Source organism: Heterocephalus glaber, unplaced genomic scaffold (genome assembly GCF_053883595.1).
Source record: "Heterocephalus glaber isolate CG9 unplaced genomic scaffold, H.glaber_assembly_v1.0 deba00001068, whole genome shotgun sequence".
Lineage (NCBI taxonomy): Eukaryota > Metazoa > Chordata > Mammalia > Rodentia > Bathyergidae > Heterocephalus > Heterocephalus glaber.
The window spans coordinates 55,630-73,902 of NW_028258188.1; the positions used below are offsets into that span (position 1 = coordinate 55,630).

At 41.2% G+C, this 18,273-nt stretch overlaps 1 protein-coding gene across 5 annotated transcripts in view; it reads left to right on the top strand.

Moving 5' to 3' along the window:
* The first annotated feature begins 971 nt into the window (after positions 1-971).
* Snx12 (sorting nexin 12) overlaps positions 972-18,273 on the top strand; it is a 104,856-nt gene continuing 87,554 nt past the window's right edge. For 2 of the 5 annotated variants that reach the window (XR_015450768.1, XM_087209874.1), the window contains exons 1-4: positions 972-1,384; positions 6,487-6,582; positions 8,081-8,205; positions 8,715-8,805. Coding sequence is in view for 3 of the 5 variants with exons in the window: in XM_087209874.1 (XP_087066000.1) it covers positions 1,220-1,384; positions 6,487-6,582; positions 8,081-8,205; positions 8,715-8,805 (477 nt within the window). In the remaining 2 variants the exon portion in view is untranslated. Of the gene's footprint in view, positions 1,385-6,486; positions 6,583-8,080; positions 8,206-8,714; positions 10,509-18,273 lie in introns of those variants that run through there. The other 3 variants (XR_015450769.1, XM_087209875.1, XM_004872625.3) reach the window with 2 other exon arrangements.

The window sequence follows — 18,273 nt, forward strand, 5'->3', positions numbered from 1 at the left end:
AGTAGTTGGTTAGTAGATATCAGTTAAATTGAATTAAATAATTGTGAAACTGAAGAGCCTTATGTTTTGTAGAAAGAATTTCAGGCATTAGTGAGATAGGAAAAAAAAATTTTTTTTGAGACAAGGCCTCAGTATGTAGCCCAGGCTTGACTCAAACTCCTGATCCACCTGCTTCAGCCTCCCTGAATGTACGAGTGTTTGGAATTACAGACATGCTTCACCACATCTGGCTGGGAAATATATTTTGAGCAGTGGAGGGCAGGTGAAGGGAAGAGGAAAGAAAGATGACCTGAAATTATCACCTATTTATCCCTTAATGTAATGTGGGGCATGTGTAGATTAGTCTCATAAATATTAATATTTCTATAGATGATTCAATGTAGACGTGTATTTTATATCTCCATTATGGCATGCAACCTTAGAACACTACCAAGTATGGAGTTTTGCAGGATAGAAAGAGAAATAGAAATGTATTAAGTAAATACTGTCAAATTTGCTGAGAAATTAACACTTAGTACACCTGGAGTTAGCTTTTACATGGCAACATGTGGAAGATGAAGATAAGTCCAGTTTTCCAGAAAAGTGAGAATGAGAAAACATCTTTGCTTGCCCCATTCTAGTTGCTGCTTCTTGGCACCTCCTCAAGGAGTGCTCAATTGTGTGACATGAAATGAAACTATCAGTGGCACAAGTGGCGGGGTTGCATTCTAGGTTCTTGGGTACTATTGTTGGAACCCCACCCTCTAGGGATCACTCTTCTATTTTCGCGGAAAACTCGGATTTATTCAGGTCACGGGGCTTTGGCCTATCATTGTAGAATCCTAGGTTGTGGGGCAGTGCCCACTGCTGATTGACGCACAGTATGAGACAATTTCTTGGGTTGAGGATCGTTCATTGGCCGAGCCTGCCTGTGGTGCTTCGCAGGGCATTGGAAGGTACAATTGGAGATTCAGGTTCCGGGGCAACTAACTAACACCACCCGGAAGCCTGAATGAGGCCTTCTCCGTACAGTAAGCGCTGCTATCAGTAAGGCTGCTATTCAGGGCGCAGGGTCCCCGGCCGGGTGGCGTGCGCGTGCGTGCATGCGTGGGCGCGCGTACGCGGCGCCGCTGTCTGTGGGGTGTCTGGTTATTTTGCAAGCGGGAGGGGCTGTGCGCGTTCCTGCCTCGGCCTCTGTCCCCTACCCCCCTTCCCCGGTCCCAGTCTCTTCTTCGTAAAGATGTCGGACACGGCTGTAGCCGACACTCGGCGCCTTAACTCGAAGCCGCAGGACCTGACCGACGCATACGGGCCGCCAAGTAACTTCCTGGAGATCGACATCTTTAATCCACAAACAGTGGGCGTGGGCCGCGCGCGCTTCACCACCTATGAGGTTCGCATGCGGGTGAGTCACGGGGTGAGAGAAACAGCTGAAGGAGGACGGGACGGGGGTGGGGTGGAGGCTGCTATGAGGACGACTAAGGCGAAGACGCTTGAAGGGGTCTTTTAGGAGTTAGGAGCTTAATAGGTTTACAGAGAGGTCTGCAGATACGGTTGTCGCCCCAGGATACAGAAAACTCCTGAGGGGGACATCGGATGAGGGTGAGGGCGAACAAGTACCCACGAGGAAGAGTGAAGCACGGCTGGATAGAGTGGGGAAGATGGAAAAAGATTAGAGTGAGGAATTCAAGTAGATAGGAAACATGACTGAGTGACGAAAGAAGAAAAGGGAGGTTGGAAGACGGCTGGGGGATGGAAAGCCAAGGCGTATATCACTGGGTCCCATAACTAAGCTAGGTTGTGGGAAGTCAGTCTGAAAAGGGAGGACAGGAAGGTGGGGCTTCTTAATCAGGCCTCCCTGGGATAATAGAGTCAAGCAAAGCCTTGGATTAAAGGCAAAATAGACTTCAGGAGAGACAGTGAGTGGGCTTGTGGTAGCAGAAATGGAAAGGGAGTCTCCTGGAGACTGAATGCTTCCCTAACTTGGCTAGGGTTAACACCTGAAGGAGAGAAATGTTTTATGGTTAACTTTTCTCAGGTACCACATACTGTGTCTCCCCTTGAAACCTGGCTCTGCACTGGGATTGGTGGATTGTCAGTTGCTCTCATCCCGTGCAGGTCTTTTAGATTTGAAATACCCAGTGTATTTACTTCAATATTTATTGGGTTCTGTGTATATGAGTGGCTATTTGTCCTTTCTGTCCTACATTAACCTTTTGGATTCCTACCCTGGTCTGTAGTTACCTTAATGCATGACATTTCAGAAAGGACTGCCCCAGGAGTGGCTTCTTCCAGTGTTCACCACAGAGGACTTTATTCTGTAGTGCTTAGTCCAGAGTGCAAGAATGGAATGTGCAGATAGAGTACATGGTTTGCAGATTCTTTTATCCAAAGTGGTTATAGATAAAAAACTTTTAAGAACTATTTCCTAGTTTTCTTCTCAGACTAGAGAGCCAGAATATTCCTTATGGATAGCATCCTGCTCAAACAGCGTTGAAGACCTAAAAGAGTGTATGAATTGAATGAGAAAGTGTGGTCTCCTGCGTGGACTTTGAAATCTCATTGACAGATTATCTCCAAAAGAAAGAAAAATGAGTAGAAAAGCATGAGAAGCACTTGTCTTTTTTGGCAGTACTAGGGATTGAACCCAGGGCCTCACAGTTATGCATGCACTTTACCACTGAGCTACACCCCCAGCCCAACATTTGTGTGTGTGTGTGTGTGTATGTTTCTCTCTCTCTCTTTTTTTTTCGTGGTACTGGGATTGAACCTAGGACCTTTGCACTGAGCTATTTTGTCACATCCCTAGCTCCTTTTCTTATTTTTGTTTTGAGACAGGGTCTTTGCTAAGTTGCCCAGGCTAGTCCTCCAGCCTTAGCCTCCTAGAGTGCCAAGACTACAGGCATGTGTCACTATATCTGGCAATACTTGTCTTGTGTAGATAAGAACTATTTGAAGTCATTTCTTTGGGGAAGAATGGAATTTATGTATTTCAAAATATAAAAGGAGCTAGGGGTGCAGCTCAGTGGTGCAGTGCATAGCATGCCTAAGGCCTTGGGTTTGATCTTTAGCACCACAAAAACAAGTAAAAAACAAAATATAAAAAAGAATTGTTATTGCTGGAGAATTTAATGATCTGAGGGAGCCTAGGCATAACTTGTTCAGTATAAAGGCTCTGCTGTGGGTGTTTGGAGACATTGTCCTGATGCATTACCTAAGAGTCTTAGGAATTATGAATGTAATAGCTCCCTACTTTAGGTATGCTGATAACAGGGATTGTTAATCTTATGCCTTTTATGTTCCAGGCATTGAACTAGATTTTAGTGCCTATCTTTATTCTTACAAAAAACCCATTTTACAAATGGTAAACTGAGGAAAAATGCAGTTTAAGTAACTTGTTCAAGTATATCTAACTGTAACTGATAGGGCTGGGATTTGAACCAAAGTCTGCCTGACCTCAAAGCCCATGCTCTTTTCACTGTAATCTCTGGCAAGGCTTAACATTTTCCTACCAAGTTTTTCATCAGTCCCTTCCACAGATGTATAATAATGATAGAGTTGATGATGGTTCCTTGTTCAGTGGGTTTGAGTTAATTTGTATTGTTTATATTTAATTAGTATGGCTGTGTAGGCTTTTTTTTTTTTTCAGTAGTAGAGATTGAACCCAGGGCCTCACAATGAAGCTGTATCCCCAACCCTTTTTTTTTTGTTTTTTTTGGTACTGGGGATCGAACTTGGGGCCTTGCACTTGCGCAGGAGGCGGCTAAACCACTGAGCTAAATCTCTGGCCCTTTTTTTTGTATTTTGAGACAGGGTCTTGCTAAGTTATCCTGACTGGTCTCACTCCTGCTCAGCCTCCCTTCTGCCCCTCTTTCAAGTAGTGGGACTATAAGGCATGCAGTGCCATGCCTGGGTAAGCTTTTAATATTTTTATTGAACTCCAGTTTTGGGAAAAATTGGTAAAAGTGTTTTTATTCGTTTATTTATTATTTTGTTTTTTGAGACAGGGTCTTGCTATGTAGTTCAGGCCAGTCTTGAAGTCACTATGTTGCCCAGGCTGGCCTCAAACTTGGAGCAATCTTCTTGCCTCAGCCTCCCAATGGCTGGGATTACAGTCGTGCACCACCACGCCTGGCTGTTACTATTATTATTTTTTTCCGGTACCGGGGATTGAACTCAGGACCTTGCTCTTGTGAGGCAGGCACAGCACCACTGAGCTAAATCCTCGGCCCATGTTATTATTATTTTTTGAGACAGGGTCTCACTATATAGTTCAGGCTTGTCTTGATCTCACTGTGTAGCTTAGGCTGGCCTCAAACTCACAGCAATTCTCCTGCCTCAGCCTCCTGAGTGCTGGGATTACAAGGGTGTGCCACAACACCTGTCTTTAATAAACATTTGTGTTTATTAAAAAAAATGTTTTTTTCTGGTGCTGAAGATTGAACCCCAGGGCTCGAATGTTCTAAGCCCTTGATCTTAGCCAAAAGGCCGAGAAGTGATTGGAATGTGCTAAGCACATGCTTTATCATGGACCTATCCCCTCAGCCCCATATAATAATTATTGGTGAAGCTCTTCTGTTTCATTTTGTCCAATAAGGGATCCAGTCCTCATGGGGATCTGGAGAGGTGTCTTGGTGACCTCACATTATGAAAGTCTAGCTCCAAGATGCTCTTTTCTTGCCAAGAGGCAGTTGTGGAGAAAGGAAAAGTTCCTTTTATTACCCACCCACTGGTATGATTTGGTGAGAAGTAAATATGGTCATGATTAATGCATGTGGTTGGCCATTTTTATTTAGAACTCGTCCATAGGAGTAAGATTAAGACTTTTTGTTTGTTAGGGGTTTCTGTTGCCACTAGAGCCTGGGGAATCTTTCCAGTGGTTAAGATGTGAGAATGAGCCAATTTATATCAAGGAGCAAGGTGTGGTAAGCCAATTTATGTAATGGCTATTCTCCACTTTCTAAGTAAGGGAAGGGTAAACAGATATATACATAGGCTTTCTCTTAATCAATTGAATATTTGTCAAGTAACTTGTATTTTGGGAGATGAAGTAGTCATGGTTCCTTGATTTTTTTTTTTTTTTTGAGGTACTGGGGATAGCACTCAGGGGCACTCTACCACTGAGCTATATCCCCAACCCTTTTTGTTTTTTATTTTGAGGCAGTCTCACTGCAGTTGCCCAGGCTGGCCTTGAGCTTGTGACTATCCTGTCTCAGCCTCCCAGAGTGCTGGGATTATAGGCTTGCACCACTGTGCCTGGCATGATTCCTGATGTTTATGAGATCATAATTGAGTTAGGTAGAAAAGACAAACCTCATATATAAAATAACAGTGTGTTAAGGGATAGGAAAGTGTAAATGTCAGGGAAGTTCAGAGGGGAAGGATACCAATATATCTAGCTGGTATTGTCAGAGATTTCCTGGGCTGGGGATTTAGCTCATTGTTATGTCTGCCTCGAAAGCCCAAGGTCCTGAGTTCAATCCCTGGTACCAAAAAGAAAAAAAAAAAAGAAAATTCCTGAATGAAGTGAGATTGAGCTAGGGCTTATAGAATGGAAACGATTTGAATAGAAAAGCAGAGGGAAGCATACTTTGGCAATACTAACTTCTCTTTATTTTTATTTTTTGCAGTAATAGGGATTGAACCCAGGGCTTGTGTACTGAGCTGTATCCCCAGACCTTTTTTATTTTTTACTTTGCGTCAGGGTCTCACTAAGTTATTAAGTTGCCCAGGCTGGGTTTGAATTTGTAGTCCTCCTGCCTCAGCCTCTCAGAGTGCTGGGATAATAGGCGTGCACCACTGCATCTGACCTACCTCCTTCTTTACAGGGAACTTCAGTTCACTTTTTAATGGAAAATGTAATATGTGCATATGATAAATTGTTCAATAAACAGTATTATTTCTACCCTTTCTAGTTGTCTGGTCTTACTCTCCAGGGGTAATTTCTGTGACCAGCATCTTTTAATTAATTAATATATGTATATTATATATCCCTTTTTAAATGCAAAAAGAGGAAAGCCTCCCCTTCTGTACCTTGCTTTTACCAGCTAATATCTTTCCATCCTGGCACATATAGATCTTTCACATTTTTTCTTAGTTGTATAGTATTCCACTATAGAGGTATACCATAATTTATTTAACCAGTTGTTTGTTGATGGACATTATTATTACAAATAATAAAATGCAGTGAAAACTCGTGTATTTTTGTCTGTGTATTTACATACAGTTGCAAGTCTATTTGTAGGTTAAATTCTAAGCAACGAGGGACTTTTTATTTTTGCATTGTTAGGAATGGAACCCAGAGCCTTGTGCATTCTAGGCAAGTACTGTACCACTGAGCTACACCCCCAGCCCCAACTGTGACATGGTTGGATTTAGTAATGGTTAGTAGTCACCTGATGGTGGTTTGAAGGGGTTATAGGTACACAGTTCATAAGAGCTATTGGATCTGCCCAGTGGTTGTGACAGGTAGACATTGTACCATCTTTCATTCTTCCTTCCATGTAGACAAACCTACCTATCTTCAAGCTGAAAGAGTCCTGTGTACGGAGGCGCTACAGTGACTTTGAATGGCTGAAAAATGAGCTGGAGCGAGATAGTAAGGTATGTCCCATGCTCTATGTGGTACCTTTGGAGGAAGAGATCTACATAGGATGAGAGGGTATAAGATCATGTTCTATAAAATCTTGAAAGAGTGAACACACTCTTATCTGCCAAATACCAATATTTTGGATCTGCGAATATAATTTGAAACTTGAAAGAGGTTAAGTTTAGGGCAATGTTTTTATTAGTCTGTGTTTGTGCTGCATAATTACATTCATCTTGGGGAATTGGTACACATATATAACCTATCTTGATCATTTTTATTCCCCTTTTCCCCCTCTGACCCCTTCTCTAGGTCCCCTTCCCGTTTTCACAGAATCTACTTTCCTGTTTCCCACAATCTCTCTGTTTTTTTAAATTGAAAAAAATTTTTTTTTGAGACAGAGTCTTATTATGTAGTTCAGGCTGGCCTCTTAACTTGCAGCAATCCTCCTACCTCAGCCTCCCGAGTGCTGGGATTTCAGGTGTGCGCCACCATGCCCAGCTCAGTTTCTCTTTTATTTTGCTCTTTAAATTATTTATATTTTGGGTTTGTCATATTAGAGAAATTATATGATGTTTAACATTTTGTGTTTGATTTATTTAACAGCATTCTGGTCTCAAGATTCATCCATTTTCCTACAAATAAGTGAAATGTATCCTTCTTTATAGGTGAATAGTACATATATATATCTGTTGATGGACATATGGTCCACTTCTATGATTTAGCTACTGTGAATTGTGCTGCTGTAAACATGGGTATGAATGTATCACTCTAATATGGTGATTTTAACTTTTGGGAAGATACCTAGAGAGGTGTAGCTGGTTTGAATGGAATTTTTATTTTTAGTTTTTTTTTTAGGAATCTCCATACTGATTTCCATAGTGGTTGTACTAGTTTATATTCACACTAACAATGTAGAAAGGTTTGTTTTCCACCACTACCTCATTAGCATAAACAACAAATGCATGGTTGTAGGGCAATTTTAAAAAAAGTATTACTTCACCTAGTGGCTAGCAAAGTCATATGTCTTAACTCTTACAGGTGCTAGAAATGAAAACTATAATCCTAAGAAAGGCCTAGCTAAGTTCTTGGGTGGTGGATTATTAATGAAAATGAGAATTACTTGGAATTTATTTCCTTTCTTTTGAGATAGTAAACCTGCCCACCTATAAAAACAGAGGTGAATCGATCTGAGTCATTCTGACTGTTCTTATGGTCTTAGCTTTTTTGTTATGTTTGAGACAGGGTCTGGCTATGTAGTACAGGCTGGCTTTGAACTCAATATGTAGCCCAGGCTGGCCTTGAACTCTCTTTGATCCTCCTACCTTAATCCCTCCTCCAGTGCTGGGATTATAGACTGTGCCATCATGCCACTTGGTTTTAGTTTTTGCAGATTACTGGCCTTGAGATAGGATGGATCCTATGCTTAGTAAGAAATGAGGTATATGGTACTTTACCATTTTACTTCCTCTCTTTCCTTCTCCCAAGGGGCTGATATATTGCATCTTCTTGCAGATTGTAGTACCACCACTGCCTGGAAAAGCCTTGAAGCGGCAGCTCCCTTTTCGAGGAGATGAAGGGATCTTTGAAGAATCTTTCATTGAAGAAAGGAGGCAGGGCCTCGAACAGTTTATTAACAAGTAAGCCAAGCCAAGTTCCTAGGAGCTCTGCTTGCTGCTTTTGCCAGTATGGCTTTTCTGTATGTTTTGTCCAACCTTGTCTCTTTGTAAGGGGTACTGTGATGGGCCGGGGATTTAGCTCAGTGGTTCCAGCGCCTGCCTCACAAGGGCAAGGATCCGAGTTCGATCCCCGGTACCAAAAAAAAAAAAAAAAAAAAAAAAAAGGGTACTGTGATGTGGTGCTGATTGTGTAGTAGGCTGACTACACAGGAAAACTCCATTTCTTTGAGCAGAATTCTGACCCTGTGTATCAGGGCCTGAAAGAACATTGTATATTAATGGTTGCATCTTGAGATTTACCTGCCTTGCCTTCTGTCCCCTTTCCTTCTACAACATTAGGTCGAGGTGATACCCTACTACTGTTCTCCAAGGGGCTGACCTTGTCCTTCCTCCCCAGTGTACACTCTCCTCCCTCTGCTAATTCTCTGTGATCCCCAATACTACTGATAACCATTTTGGTCTCTTTGTAGAATTGCTGGGCACCCACTGGCTCAGAATGAACGCTGCCTACACATGTTCCTGCAGGAGGAGGCAATTGACAGGAACTACGTCCCTGGGAAGGTGCGCCAATAGGAGCCCCTCTCACCACCTGCCCCTCTACTTTCCTGCTGAGATGACATTGGTTTTTACACTAAGCCTCTCTCTCTCTCTTTGATCTGAAGTTGGCTGCCCATTGTCTGGCCTGTTAGACTGTCTGGCACTGTACCCCTTGGTACCTCCTGACTACACTTTGTGGGCATTCTGCAAGGATCTTCTCTGAAGAGAAGTGGGAAATCACAGGCAAATGCCCTTTGCTTGGGGGTGGGTGGGTGGGTGGAGGTTAGACTGGAAGGCAATTTCTTGGGCATTTATCCATGCTAAGGCAAACTGGGGGGCGGGGCTCATTCTGGTGATACTTGGATACATACCAATGCTGCAAGTCCAGGGGATTTTCCTTTTTCTTAGGTTTAACTGGGAACACCGAGCAGGGAAAGGCCCTGCCCTTCCTACCTGCATGAACTTTTTCTTGTTGGGGAAAGTGGTAGCGATCAAAAGTGCTCCATCTTTTCTCTAGGCCTGTTCCCAGTTTTCTCAGCAGTTTCTTTTATTGTTTTCTCTCTCCCTTGTTGCTTTCTGTGGCAGTAATCCTAGAGTCTAAGCAGTCTGTTGGGTATAGCAAAGTGTGAGTTTTCTGGGCCCATCTTCATGGTTGCTACAGAGTCAGAAGAAAGCCATGGGAAGTAGGGGAGCCCCCCTTTCTCTGTGGCTCCCTACTCTGGCTGCCTATTTTTGCTTACTAGCAGGTGGGTCAGTATGGGCTGGCAGTTCTCCTTCCTCAAGCCCTTGCTACTTTATGAGTTAGCTCTGCAGGTTTGCTGGCTTAAGGGGTGGGGATAACTCACCACTGCCAAGTGACTCCTGAATGGTGGCAGTTGGTCATATTCTAGGTTTCTCCAGGTTGTAGGGAAGAACATTACCACTTTCTTCCTTTCATTCTTCCTTCCCCATCCCATTTAGTGCTGCCCCAAGGGCAGGAACACACAAACCAACCATAGTCTCTGATTTCTCCTAAGCACGTTGAGCTGTTGAATAGGGCTCAGGGGTTAGGGCTGTCACTGCCCTCCCTAGCTTGGTCACAGGGTTATTGAACTGCCTGCATTGTTTCTCATGGAATGCCAGCATTCTCCCTAGGGCTAGTAGCTGGGTATGGATTTCCTAGATTTTAGTCTAAAGTAGCTTCTTATGGTTGACAACTGTCCTGAGCTTTTGTCTAGAAGGGAGTGGGTTTTTTTTTTTTTGCTGGGGTCCACTGTCTCTCCCAAGTGGTGGGATGAGAACAAGATAACTCTGGTGCTCTGTGAAAGTTGGGGCCCTTTGCTTAGACTCCCTATCATGAGAGGATTAGAATTTTCTATACAGGGCCTTGGGGAAAGGATTGCTGATTCTGACATGACCCTGGTTGGAGGGGTTAGGATTAGATTTTGACATGAGTGAAGTCCATCTAAATCTTGACATTCCTTGAGACAGATGAACTCCGCAGCTGCTGAGCTCCCTTTCCCACCTCGCCAGTGTTGGTATTGTTGCTGCCTTTTTGATTTGTATCCTCTGTTATAGCCTTTTTTAAAAAAAATTTCTTCTTTCATTGTGCACAAGTGCTGAGAGTCTGAGGCCCCATTTCTGCTGTGTATATATCCTGATTTGGGGCTTTTATTCAACAAACTGTTCATTCTTCTGTCAGGAAATGTCATATTCAAATCTGTTCATATTAAACCACTGTGAAGCAAGCCTTTGTTTTCTTCCTTAAATTGTAAATTTTGTATTTCTTGTGTCTAGAATATGCTGGGTGTTGTGCTGAAGTCATACAACGTGGTCAGTGTCTTGAGGTGATAAGTTTTGCATATAAATTTAAAAAAAAAGAATCTTAACTGCTCGTAGCAATATTTACGTATCCTTCTTTGCAACTTGCAGCTGACTTTGTCACAGAGATAATGTTATCTGTTTGCAGGAAGTAGCCATAAATACAATATCTGTGGTTTGGGTCAGATTTAGCAGATTTGGTTTTTAAGCTTGTAGGTTTGTGGGATAGAATATGTTTGTCTATATATGTGTGTGTATGTATATGTAATATATGTACATAAGCACATATAAGTATTTACTCATCCTTGGCACACCCACATACTACTAACAAACACTTCTTTTTTTGGTACTGGGGATCGATCTCGGGTCCTTGCGCCTGCAAGGCAGGTGTCGGAACCACTGAGCTAAATCCCTGGCCACAAACACTATTTCTTTCATAGTCTTTTCACTTCAATTGACACTTTGGTATTATCTTTCAAATACTGTAGATTTAGGGATAAAGATGAGTGAACTGTGAGCACTTTTGGTGGGTGGATATTTTCATCTGACAAATGCATTCTCAAATAGTTTCCTATTCGGAGTGGGGTCTGGGAAGGGTTGGAATGAGGGGAGGTAGTAGTCTTGTAATTTGGAAAGTTGAGCTAGTTTTAATGTAGTTCAGCATGGAAAGAAGATACAGAAAATGATGTGTTCAAAACATGAAATTAAGGTAACTTAACAGTTTGATTCTAAATAGAAGAGTGGGAGCTGAGTTAAAGTTAAGAGATTTTTGGTGATTGAAGAATGAAATGACTGAAGATATCTCAGGGGATGGGAAAGAATAGGCATTTGTGTCTGATAAAGGAAAAATAAAGAGATGTAACCTTCATAGGCAGCAGTATTAGAGAATGAACTGGTGAGTAACTAGAAAAAGCAGCTGCAAAAGTATTAACAGAATCTTGGACATATGACATTAATTTAACAAGTGTTAATAGTCTTTTGTGTGCCTAGCTCTCTGCTGAAAGCTGGGTTGGGAGTGAAATGTGGTGGTGGTTGTGGTACAAGTAAAATATGGTTAGGTTTATTTCTTCATAGGTCTTAGACTTTAGTTCAAGAGATTTCTATATAAGACAACAAAATGCTGAAGACAAAGTAAGATGACAGGTTCAGGTGCATCTGCTTAACTGTCCAGTATTTTTTTTCTTTTTCTTTTTTCTGTTTTAAATATCAAATCAGGTAAATTATCTCTCTTTGGAGTCAAATTGGTGATTTTAGCATAATAACCAGGTCCTGCAATAACCCTAAATCCAAGCCCTCTTACCATCCACACTGAAGCGAAGTATAGTTTTCTAAGAAATTTAAGTTTACCTGTGTATCGGGGTGTTTACTACTTTTGAATCCAACTTTCTCCATAGCACAGAAAGGCCTCAACCTTATACTGGGATCTGGGAGACAGAGGCCAATGACAGATTTTCAACATAGCTAGACCTAAAAGGAGTCTAAATTTTCACATTCCAAAGATGTCTTATCTACCTTTTGACCCATTCTTTGAGATGGAGTTAAGCTAGTAAAGTTCAGAGAGGTGAACAACATTCAGGATTCTCTGGAGTTTTTGTTTGATAGGTATCCTAGGTAAGACACTTCTATGTTGAAATACATGCTGTAATGACAAGTAAAATTACTTTCTGGTGTGGAAATGCAGACTAGCTGGTCACTGAATTGAATTTTTCTTCATAGCCTTGAGAACATACCTTCTTATATACAATAACAGTTCTAGTTTTTCTTCATTTGGGTCATAATTTTAATCCTTTTATCTTTATTCTGAAATCTCTCCAAGGTCCTCACATGTGTCCAAGTCATAGAGTCTAAAACTGGATGTCACTTTAATTATAGCCTACATAGGGCTGGGGATTTAGCTCAGTGGTTCCAGTGCCTGCCTCACAGGCGCAAGATCTTGAGTTCGATCCCTGGTACAAAAAAAAAAAAAAAAAAAATATATATATATATATATAAAAACTCTGTGACTAATTTAACTTGTGGTTCTCTGCTACTTTCTTCCTGACCACCCACCACCCTTCATTCCTCTTGTTTTTTTTCCTTGCTTATGCAGAAAAAAATTGTTTTTCAATTCAATTTTATTTTGAGATGAGGGTTTCACTGTGTTGCTAGGGCTGGCCTCAAACTTGCAATCCTTCTGGGCCAGGGATTTAGCTCAGTGATGCTGACATTTGCCTTGCAAGGTCCTGAGTTTGATCCCCCATACCAAAAAAACAAAACAAAACAAAAAAACATGCAATCTTTCTACTTCAGCCTCCCAAGTAGCTTGGATTACAGGTGTATGGTCCCATATCCGGCTTAATTTTAAGTTTATTTTGTCTTTCTACTACTCTGTCTCTTTGTGTCTATCTAGTCTATCTGTGCTTTTAAAGATCAGAGAACTCATTCCTTAAAAAACAGAAAAAATGGGCCAGGAATTTAGCCCAGTGGTTCCGGCGTCTGTCTCGCAAGCAAATTGCTTCACCACTTCAGGAATGTTGGCGCAAATATAAAATGAGATTTGATTAAATGATCTGAGATAATTTTGTCTTCGTGCTGGGAATTGAATCCAGGGCCTCATGCATGCTAAGCACACACTTTATCATTGAACTATACCCTCGGCCCTCCATGCCTGTAATCCCAGTGCTCTGGGAGGCTGAGGCAGGAGGGTTGCAAATTTGAACCAAACCTGGGCAATTTAGAGATTTAGTGGTGAGACCTTGTCTGAAAATAAAAGAACTGGCTGGGGAGGTAGCTCAGTGCAAGGATCCTGGGTTCAGTCCCCAGTACTGAACTGCCATCCCCCACAACTCTGATTTTTTTTTTTTGGTACCGGGGATTGAACTCGGGTCCTTGCGCTTGCGCAGCAGGCGACGAAACCACTGAGCTAAATCCCCGGTCCCCAACTCTGATTTTTATGATTTCTCATCTTGCGTATGAATTAAGTCTTGGGGGTGATACTATACAAAAAGTGAAAACAATTTTTTCTGAGTATCATGAAGTTTTATGTAGCGTAGTTAGTTTTCTTTTCCAGAAATGAATGATTTCATTTACCCTGTTTGCATTTTGTTTGCTCACATCCCATTATATCCAGTCATGAGTACCCCCACTGAAACTGTTAATTGGGTTTACAATTGCCCTAAATTTATCTTTGGTTTTCTGGCTGAAATTTTTCAATAGTCACCTTTTACCTACATAGGGTTATTCATATTAAAAATTAAAAAAATTATAACTTCATTGATCTGATTATAAAGATGCTTATTTTGTTAAAGTGTTTTATTGTGATAAAAATTTGAAAATGTTAGTTGACAAAATTCAAACAACAAATATATAAAGTAAAAAGTGAAAGATTTCTCAACCTTTCTCCCTATTCCCATTCTCTAAAAGTAGCTTTTAATTTGGTATGTCTTCTCAGACCTTTTTCTGTGTGTGTATACATTTATTATTCACATATATTTGTAGGAATAATCACACACTTGTATATAGTTTTTAAAAACAAGATGAGTTTTTGTTTCTTTGTTTTGGTACCGGGGATCGAACTCTGGACCTTGCACTTGCGAGGCAGGCGCCAGAACTGCTGAGCTAAATCCCCGGCCTCAAGATGAGTTTTTACATGTACTATTTTACAACTTTTTCACTGTGTAACTTACACTTCCTGTTGGATTAATATATGGAAATTTACTTCATTTAAAAATGGCTGCATAACATTTTATTTTACTTTTTATTTTATTTTTTGAGATAGTATTTCCCTGCATAGCCTAGGCTAGCCTTGAACTCTGCAGCAATCTTCCTGCCTCAGCTTCCTGAGTGCTAGCGTTACAGGTGTGCACCACTACACTCCGCTGCATAGCATTTTATAGTATGGTTGTATCACAATTTAGTGAGTCACCTACCTATGGGCAGAAACATGCCTTCAATCACTCGCTTTTATAAATAATGCTACATATAATCTTGCTCCAGTATTTAAGTTTTGTTTTTGCTCTGCTGGGGATGAAACCCTGGGGCCAACACATGCTAGTTATTGCTGTAGCACTGAGAGACACCCTCAGCCCCTGTAGGATAGATTTTGAGAGAAGATATTGCTGAGTCAAAGGGTATGTGCAGTTTGTATTTTGATAGATACAGCTAAAATGCCTTCTTAAAGATTGTAGTTTTGGTTCCTGCTAACAGCAAATGAGAGTTCCTGTTTTTCCAGTACAAGTGGAGGAATTCCTGTTTTCCCACAAGAATTCTTCTTGCCAAAAATGGTAAAAATTAAAGTAATTGATAATTAGCCAAACTCTTTGATGAAAATGGTATTTCAGGGCCGGGGATTTAGCTCAGTGGTTCTGCCACCTGCCTCGCAAACACAAGAACCCGAGTTCAATCCCCGGTACCAAAAAAAAATGGTATTTCATAGTTCAAATTTGCATTTTCTGGTACATTTTGTTATAATGACAGCAATTGTCAGGTATTTAAAAGTTTCCCCATACATTTTTTTTTTTTTTTTTGGTACCGGGGATTGAACTGGGGACCTTGCGCTTGCACAGCAGGCGCCAGAACCACTGAGCTAAATCCCCAGCCCTTCCCCATACATTTTAATTTTGGTTGTTTTAGAAGCAGTATCTGTTGCTGCTAGTTGAGGATCCTTACTACTCCTAGCCATGTACAAACCATCACTCTTAATTGATGGCCCGGAATATTCCTAGGTTTCTTCCCACCTGACTTTCGGGGAAAAGTAAAGCGATTAGCCTGGTGACAAAGCTGTATTTTCTGAGGTACTCTAATGACCAGGCTTTTTCTCAGATTGGTATTGCTTGAGGCCAAGCCAGAAGCAGGACTGACAGTTCAACCTCCTCCAGGAATTATAATTTTGCCTCTTTGGCTACCATCCCTCTAGCTTGGTCCTCCTTTTTTTTTTTTTTTTGTTATTTCTCCCAGATCCAAACCTTAAATTCCAGGCAGGGGCGGAACAAGGGGTGGGGGTGGGGAAACCAAGATCTAGACTTGGTAAGTAAAATAGGAGGTTGAATTACAATGACCCAGATCTTCTGGTTGACTGTTCATGCATCTGTCAGAAATGAGCAAGCATTTAATTCCTAGTACTGGAGGGAAACACATGCCCTCAAGGGGTGGGCCTTAGGAAGACTTCTAGTTGGCTGGAATGGAAGACCAATGGGAATTTTGGGATGCTGCTTTCAAAAGTTAGGCATGTCCAGTGGCACCTGAAGCAGCTGGGTTTTCTCAGAGCTCCCAAGGCTGATTTGGGAACTGTACGCACTCACAACCTAGTCACTCTCTACTATTGGTCATGCTTCCAGCATCTAAGCATAACTCTGTGCCTCACCATCTTGTACTGCGGTCAGCTTCTCTGGCCTCTATGGAGGCTCTGTCTCAGGCTGCAGATCTTTCCACCAGTGCCAGCACAGAGCTCTTTTGATGTGACTGCCGAGGTCGTGGGTCTGGGCTTGGGGAGTGGGGATCCAGAACCAGGGAATGGGACAAGAGTTTGTGGCCATTAGGGTGAAGTCATCACAGGAGCACCACCATGGCATTTGCCACAGAAGCAGGAGAGGCTGCACTCTGCGGCTGTGAAGACCTTCTTTATATTGGGTCCGGGGAAGGGAGCTGTCTGACCCAGAAAGATGGCCACGACTGTTTTAGCCAACCATTGCCTCTTCTGCCTGATTACACTCCATGTGCCTTCTTAGAATCATCAACTTTAAAACCATTGCACCAAATACATTTGCCTTCACAGCCTGGACTCAGAGAGGCTGGACTGCATTGCTTTTATTTCTTTGTCCTAATCATTTTTAATTATTCCAGTATTATTCTTGCAAAATATAAAAATAATAATATACAAAGATGGAGCTAAAAGCATGCTTTGGCTATTATCCATAATCTTCCTTCTCCAAAAATGACTGCTATAGACAGTTTGGATGTATCCTGGTAATGTCTGGATCTCTTTGCTTTTCTTTTTTTGAGCGTCCAATTATATTTATTTATTTGTTTATTTTTCTTAAATTCTTTTTTTGGTACATTTTAGGTATACAACACATTTACATTTCTCATTGGGAACTTGTAACTTTACATGATGCATCTCGGTTCTTATTTTTTCCCCATTCCTAGCTTTCCCTTCACCCCCTCCACCCTTCCCTATTTACAAAGACTTTATTTCCATTTTTTCTGTTTCTCATAATTTTTCCTTTCCCTTCTTTCCTTTCCCCTGCCCCTCCCACTTTGTTTTTCTATTTGTCATAAAAAATCCATCGTGTTTGTTTTTATTTACTATACTGTACATTTTCGACAAATTTTTTGGGTTCTTTTTTTTTTTTTTTTTGGTACTGGGGATCGAACTCGGGACCTTGCACTTGTGAGGCAGGCGCTGGAACCACTGAGCTAAATCCCTGGCCTTCAACAAGTTTTTTTTTTTTTTTTTTGGTACCGGGGATCGAACTTGGGACCTTGCGCTTGCAAGGCAGGCGCCAGAACCACTGAGCTAAATCCCTGGTCCTCGACAAGTTTTTTTATTCAGTGTTTTGAAAACATTTTTATTTCAGTACATGTAGATTTATTTCAGTTTTAAAAAATGATATGTCATAGTATGTCTATAAAATGGTTTTTTATTGATAGACTATATTTCTTTCAGTTTTTTTTGCTTTTACAAGTGGTACTCTTTTTTGGTTTTGTTTTTTTTTGAGACAGGATCTCACTGTGTAGTTCATGCTGGCCTTGAACTCATTATGTCACTCAGTCTGGCCTCCAACTCACAGCCTCCCGAGTGCTGAGATGACAGGCATATGCCTGGCTCTACAAGTGGTACTCTTGTGAACATTTCTGAACATAATTCCTTGTCACAGTTTTTCTAGAAGTGGTTCTCAAACTGTGATCTCAGGACCCCTTGACACTCCTGGGAGAATATGTAGTCTATCACTATTCAACATATTGGAAATTAAAACAAAGTTTAAAAATTCATTAAAAACAGTAATAAGGGGGGCCGGGGATTTAGCTCAGTGGTTCCGGCACCTGCCTCAAAAGCTCAAGGACCTGAGTTTGATCCCCGGTACCAAAAAAATAAAAAAATATATAAAAAATAAAAACAGTAATAAGGCCATCATATCAACATAAAAACTTACAATAAAAAATAACTTTCCAAGCCAAAACTATCAGTGAGAAGAGTGAAATTGTATTACATTTTTTTCAAGTTATATTAATGGCTGGTTTAATAGGAGACTTCTGGATTCTCATATCTGCTTCTACAGTTGATCTATTAATGACGTTTTGGTTAAAGTACAGTATATCATACATATATTTTGGTAAATATATAACAAAATTTACCATTCTACTTTTTTTTTTGAGACAAATCTTGCTATATAGTCCAGGCTGGCCTTGAACCCACTGTGTAGTCCAGGGTGGCCTCAAATTCAAGATCCTTCTGCCTCAGTTCTCCTGAGTGCTGGGATTACAGGTATGCACCACCATGCTAGTCCCATTCTACCCTTTTTTTTTTTTTTTTTTTTTTGGTACCGGGGATCGAACTTGGGACCTTGCGCTTTCGAGGCAGGCGCCGGAACCACTGAGCTAAATCCCCAGCCCAATTCTACCCTTTTTAAGTGGTCAGTTCAGTGGCATTAAGCACCGAAATGCAAAACAAAAACTCCCCATTGTTGTCTGCCTGTATCTTGTTTTTTTTTTTTG